This window comes from Salmo salar, chromosome ssa29 (genome assembly GCF_905237065.1).
Source record: "Salmo salar chromosome ssa29, Ssal_v3.1, whole genome shotgun sequence".
NCBI lineage: Eukaryota > Metazoa > Chordata > Actinopteri > Salmoniformes > Salmonidae > Salmo > Salmo salar.
In genome coordinates this window covers 24,888,342-24,895,041 of record NC_059470.1, presented here as the reverse complement: position 1 = coordinate 24,895,041, position 6,700 = coordinate 24,888,342, and the positions used below count along the sequence as shown (strand labels likewise).

Here is a 6,700-nt window from a genome sequence, read left to right as displayed (position 1 = left end):
CCACTCAAAAAGACAGAAAAAAGTTTGTTGAATTCCCAATGTTCCTCAACCATGCAAAAGCACAACTAAATTCCAATGGCAAATACATTTCTGATTTTTGGTTTAGTTGTCACCTAAATGTGTTATCACTTGCTTTCAACCATTTAAAAGCACAACAAAGGAATACAAGGAATTCAAATAGGAATTCAAATAGGAATACAATATCAGATATTTTGTTAATTTATACAATTTAATGTGTTATCACTGTGCTTTATCTAATCGCAGAACCAAATGACCAGTATTGCAGTTGAGATTACATTAAAGTACATGGTGCAAGTGATCAATGCCATTTGAGATTCTGCACAGATTAGTATAGCAATTGTAAAGCTCTCCACAGACATGTGACCTTTGCATGCTATCTTGAACATACAATCTTTCTATGATTACATTTGTTGTTACAGTAACCTCAAAATGCAGACATGGTTGTGTTACTCATTTTAAAGTTGAATAAATATGGTTACATTAGTTTGTAAGATAGCTTTAACTTTAGGCTATTTACTGTATTACAAAAGTGACATTGAATTGTGTTTGGTTGTCATCTCAACCAAATATCAACATTTGAAGGAGATGTTTTTTCTGCTTGCATAGTTTTATCTGTGCCACTGAGTCTGGCATTAATTCCAGTTTGTCTACAAATTAATAATTGATATGTTGGATTCACGTCTCCATTTCAACCAAAAATGAAAGTTAAAGAACAGGACTAAATCAAATCAAACTTTAAATGCACTTTAAATACAGTTTGATATCATTTAGTCCTATTCTTTAACTTAGATTTTTGGTTGAGATGGAGATGTGAATCCAACATATTTATTATTAACTTGTAGATTCCATTGGTAATCAACCAAAGCTTGAAACCCTAGGTCTATAGGTATTTTCTATTCTTCACTCCTGGGCTGAATTTAAACAATAGCTGTTGATGACTTCGCAAATGCTATATAGGCCTAAATAGCATCATTGATATGATTGATGGTTACATTTCATTTGCTCTGTTAAACATACCCTTTGGAATGACTTCGATAGCAACAGTGAATCTATTTAGTGGAGATTTCTCAATAATCCCTCTCATGATAGCACATTGGTAGTAGTCAGTGACAAATATCAAAGTTCAGCAGGGCTTGATTAAAACCAAAAGGATACCTGTAGATAGATCAACTCATCACTAGGAGGTGCTGTCCAGCTTATTGTTTTTTCTTATTGTAGATATTACGTTGAAGATCTGATGATGTTTCAAAGGTTGAATATTGGTTACCATGATGACATAATCCTGTGGTTGAAATTTTAGTTGAGGGTGATGACTTTTTGCAAATCCAATGTATTTTCCACGTAGACTCCACGTCACAATACATTGACAAATTCATTTGAAACAACGTTGATTTAACCAGTTTGTGCCCAAAAGAAAGAGCCGTTACTAAAGGGAGAGAGGACATTCTTCTTGTGGCTAATATATACTGTAGTTGCCCAATGTAATTGTTGCTATTCTCTTCACCTCTCCATTTCCATGTATTCCATACAAACTATTTTATGAATTGGCACAAAGGTAGATTAAATGCACTTCAATCAGTAACCTTTCTCTTGGGGTCAAGGGTGTTATAGACATAATAACCAAATTGTGATTTATTTGTAATTAATGTAATACAAATTAAAACATAAATGGATGACAGATGGATGAGGTTGTTTGCAAAACATTTGAGATATCACAACTTCACTCATCCTCATATTCCAAGTTATTTTTTTAGCCAAAGAGACCATACACTTTAAAATGGACTTAATTAAGGGCAAACTGCGACTAAGAAGTGGGTGCACACTATGTTTTCGTGCATATTGCGCCCAGTAATAAAGAATGAATCAGCAAGTTATAAAGAGAGAATTTACAAGTTGCCCTCATGCACGAAGAGTCTCTGGGCAGCTATAGTGCAGTGCAGCCTGCAAGGCAAACAACTGTTACCTACAAATCATCCGTCACCAATGGAAACCGGTTTTTCACCACTCCCCCTGTCCTCTTTGCATTTACTTACAAGCACATGCTGGAGCCAGCCAGGGCAACATCTTTAACAACCTGTTTACTGTACTTCACATAACTACTTTCTTTAAGCATAAAGTCAATTTCTGCAACACATATATGTGTAAAAAATGCAATAAAAGTTTTAAGCAGTTAAATAGACTCCATAGGAAAGAAAAGTAGACAGTCAGTCCACAGCCAGTTGAGTAAGTGCAGCATGTGCTTGTCATCCCCCACACAACCAACAGGTGTTTATCTCATGTGACTGTCGATGGTGCGAGGGTAGAGTCAAATACAGTGTAATTACTGTTTGAACAGGAAGACAGCGTCAAATGGTTTTTAAAGTTAAAACATAGTGACCCATATGCGTCGAGTGCTATCAACTTTTTCGACTCATTTAGAAAAATGCGCTCGCGCGCGGTTCAGACCAGTCTGGAACTTGTTTTACAGAATGTGAGATGCTGTGGTCGCCTCGCCCACGATGGATGAATCCACCCTTTTGTTGCTGTCGAATTGGGATAGTTGTTCCCAGCAACGGGGTTGAAGCCATGATTACGTTCAATAAATAACATCACTCTCATTTTCGTGGGTTTTGTGACTGAAGAAAGGCACACTGCCATTTCTAGCAATTAAAATACGCACGTGCGCGCGCACGCAATCTCAACTGTTGACCACCATCATGTATAGGCATGCTACAGGTCTTACTTGAAACTCAAGTCAAATTGATGAAATTGTCTTTTATTATCATAAAATCACATACAGCTTTTTAAAATGCCTATTTGAGAGTTTTGATGGAAGATCATCAAGTTTGAACAACCTAAATGTTGAATTGTTATTTAGCATGAAAGCCCTTGAAGACAAAGACTGATACCATCAGGGGAAAGGCAACATGTTTGTAAATCAGCTCAAGGCAAGCATGCACAGCAGCTTGAAACTAAATGTGCTAATTGCACTAAAATATAAATCATTATTTTGCTATGGCTAATTGTTTGTCAATATTGTTCATTGGAATTTGAAAGTAAACACTATTAGATTAGTGATATAATGTAATTACTTTTCATCACAGGCTCATGAGGCTGATACTGTGAGTATTTCCTTTATATAGGCTAGGCACTGCAGAATGTGTGTGTATTTATGTTAAACATTCAAGTTTAAAAAAAAGTATATTTATAAACTACTTGACTTGGACAGAAATAGGTGCCGGTAGTGTTTATATTTAGGTGCAGGAGCTCCACAATAGTTTTGAGGTAATATTCTATAAAAGTAACAGGAGCTCAAGCAGTAGAACATTTGAGATGTCGGTACTCAGCTCTGGTGAGCTCCTGTCCAAGTCAAGCACTGTTTTTAAAACTAAATTGATGCACATTATGAATGTGTAAGAAGGTCCATATTTGCCTTTAATTGAATAGCTCACCAATCATTCTTTAACTCTGCATTGGGAAATACAGTACCTTCAGAAAATATTCACACCCCTTGACTTTTTGCACATTTTATTGTGTTACAGCCTAAAATTAAATTAGATTAAATAGAGATTTTTTTTGTCACTAGCCTACACACGATACCCCATAATGTCAGAGTGAAATGATGTTATTCAAAGTTTTTACAAATGAATTAAAGATTAGAAGCTCAAATGTCTTGAGTCAATAAGTATTCAACCCCTTTGTTACGGAAGCCTAATATGTTCAGGAGTAAACATGTGCTTAACAACTTACAATAAGTTGCATGGACTCTGTGTGCAATAATAGTGTTTAACATGATTTTTGAATGACTGCCTTGTCTCTGTATCCCACACATACAATTATCTATAAGGTTCCTCAGTTGAGCAGTGGATTCCAAACACAGATTCAACCACCAAGACAAGGGAGGTTTTCCAATGGCTCACAAAGAAGGGCACCTATTGCTAGATGGGTTTTTAAAAAAAGCAGACATTGAATATCCCTTTGAGCATGGTGAACTTATTAATTACACTTTGGATGGTGTATCAATACACCCAGTCACTACAAAGATACAGGCGTCCTTCCTAACTCAGTTGCTGGATAGGAAGGAAACCACTCTGGGATTTCACCATGAGGCCAAAGGTGACTTTAAAACACTTATAGAGTTTAATGGCTGTGATAGGAGAAAACTGAGGATGGATCAACAACATTGTAGTTACTTCAAAATACTAACCTAATTGACAGAGTGAAAAGAATGAAGCCTGTACTGAATAAGAATATTCCAAAGCATGCATCCTGTTTACAACAAGGCACTAAAGTAATACTGCAAAAAATGTGGTAAAGCACTTAACTTTCTGTCCTGAATACAAAGTGTTATGTTTGCAGAAAATCTAATACAACACATTACTGAGTACCACTCTCCATATTTTGAAGCATAGCGGTGACTGCAACATGTTATGAGTATGCTTGTAATTGTTAAGGATTGGAAGTTTTTCATGATAAAAAAGAAACAGAATGGAGCTAATCACAGGAAAAAGCCTAGAAGAAAACCTGGTTCAGTCTGCTTTCCACCAGACACTGGGAGATTACTGAACCTTTCAGCAGGACAATAACCTAAAACACAAGGCCAAGTCTACACTGGAGTTGCTTACCAAGAAGAAAAGGAATATTCCTGAGTGTCTGAGTTAAAATTTTGACTTAAATCTGCTTGAAAATCTATGACAAGACCTGAAAATGGTTGACAGAGCTTGAAGAATTTTAAGCTCTTAGGGGTGTGAATACTTATGTAAAAGATTATTTTCTGTATTTCATTTTCAATAAATTTGCTAAAAAATCTAAAAACATGTTTTCACTTTGTCATTATGGGGTATTGTGTGTATATGGGCGAGATTTTTTTTAAATACATTTTGAATTCAGGCTGTAACAACAAAATGTGGAATAAATCAAGGGGTATTAATACTTTCTGAAGGCACTGTATGCTAGGTATCTTCTTAGATTAGCTATACAAATAAGATCTAAGATCTCACTCCCAAAATCATATGTTTGCCAGATGTTTTAAAACCTTCTGAAGTGGTCTATCGAGATGAGTCCATGTCCCATGCCTCAACCCCATATTAATAGGAAAGCTAAGCACCATCTAATTTCTTTATTTTATTTGGTGCAGATCTTTTCCATTCAGTTGGGGTTGATTGAGCATACAGCTGGATAGAGCCTAGAGTTGAACTTAGAATGTTTAGTGATCAATGGTCAGATCAATTTGCAATAAGTGTCTCCATAAGTGTCATACGAATGATGTGATGCAAACAAAATTACAATCTGTTCATCATATTTTTGTTGTTGTTGAAATCTAGCACTAAAAACATCCCAAATTAGCATCCTTATTATCTATCATTCCTGAAGCATCACTAGGCCTATATGCTTGGCAATGGCTATGGATGTTTAGGTTAGGTATAATCAACAGAAGCCACAATGACCAAACTCTCTCTAGGCTAGGCCTATCCTCTCACATTTACTATTCAGTTCATTAGGCCTAAATGAAAGTTGTTCGTCTAGATTTATATTAATTAGTAGCCTAATGTATCTGACTTCATCTCAATGGGGCCCAGACAGTGTGAGTGAGGGCTGTGCAGGCTCCTACCAGTTCAGCTGCATAGAGGGGAGGGAATGTTCTGTCGGCCAGTGGTTGATGAGTAAAGGCACAGGGAGGGGTCTGTATCCAGAGAGGAGGGCTTGGAGGAATGTGGGAGTATGCCAGCACCAGTTGAAACTAAATTTAACAATTGAAACTAGTTAAATATAGTTTGCTTATGCATCCATCACTGGGTCCTGTACCTACTTAAACATTATTTAATCATTACACTTACTTAAAAAATGATAGGTGTCTATTCTTGGTCGGCTTTTATTTTATAAAACGCATCTGTTCATCGTTCAAAGTTGCCCCATAAAGAAATGTTGATCAACAACAAAGTTCTAGAACTTTAAAGGGCTCGAGTTTCCTCGGCGTGCACTTCCTCTCTCGACAAGTTTTCATGTTGAGGGTACCAGGCCGATCGATAAAACTTTTTGCTCTTTTGAGACCCCTCCTGTAGAGATGCTTACTGGCTTAAGTCTTGTGGAAGCAGCCTCAGTAACACGTCCCCTTGGAGACTAGCAGGAGCAACACGTGATGCGTCTTACTTATCAGGTTAGGGGAGAGGAGAGAGCTGCGCTTTGGGGACGGTCAGAGAGGATAGCGAAATAAGTGTTTTCCTCTCGTCTCTGAACTCTTTCTTCTATCTTCCTTTTTAGGAATTTGGAAGAAAGAGGGGGGAACAAAGTTGTCGAACTTTGCACATCCTCAGAAACGCCATTTTGATTCCTCTCCGGAACAACTTTGCAGCTTCTTTTTTTTTTCTTAGCCCATCATCACCATTCACCATCATCAGTATGTCTCGGCGTAAGCAGCCCAACCCCAACAAAGTCAAACGTAAGTACCTAGCTAGCTTCTCGGCTTATTCTCTAAATTCTGCCTTATTTGTCTGGTTTAGTCGATATGTGATGTTAATTGCGTGTTTGGCGAAGTTTACAGTTGTTGTGACAAAGTTGTAAAACTTCGAAAAGCGACGTGGATAGGATAGTTTTCTCGACTCCCATTCGCTTCCTAGTTTCGCTGAGGACCTGATGCTCATCCATGATTAAAACGCTTGAGCGATGGAATTTCTCTTCCTTGTATGATTATTCGTAACCG

General features: G+C 37.2%; 1 protein-coding gene across 4 annotated transcripts in view; it reads left to right on the top strand.

The window, feature by feature from the left end:
* The first annotated feature begins 5,992 nt into the window (after nt 1-5,992).
* Nucleotides 5,993-6,700, top strand: part of LOC106590416 (ras-responsive element-binding protein 1) — an 81,254-nt gene continuing 80,546 nt past the window's right edge. For 2 of the 4 annotated variants that reach the window (XM_014181423.2, XM_014181420.2), the window contains exon 1: nt 5,994-6,439. Coding sequence is in view for 2 of the 4 variants with exons in the window: in XM_014181417.2 (XP_014036892.1) it covers nt 6,400-6,439 (40 nt within the window). In the remaining 2 variants the exon portion in view is untranslated. Of the gene's footprint in view, nt 6,440-6,700 lie in introns of all 4 variants that reach the window. The other 2 variants (XM_014181417.2, XM_014181419.2) reach the window with 2 other exon arrangements.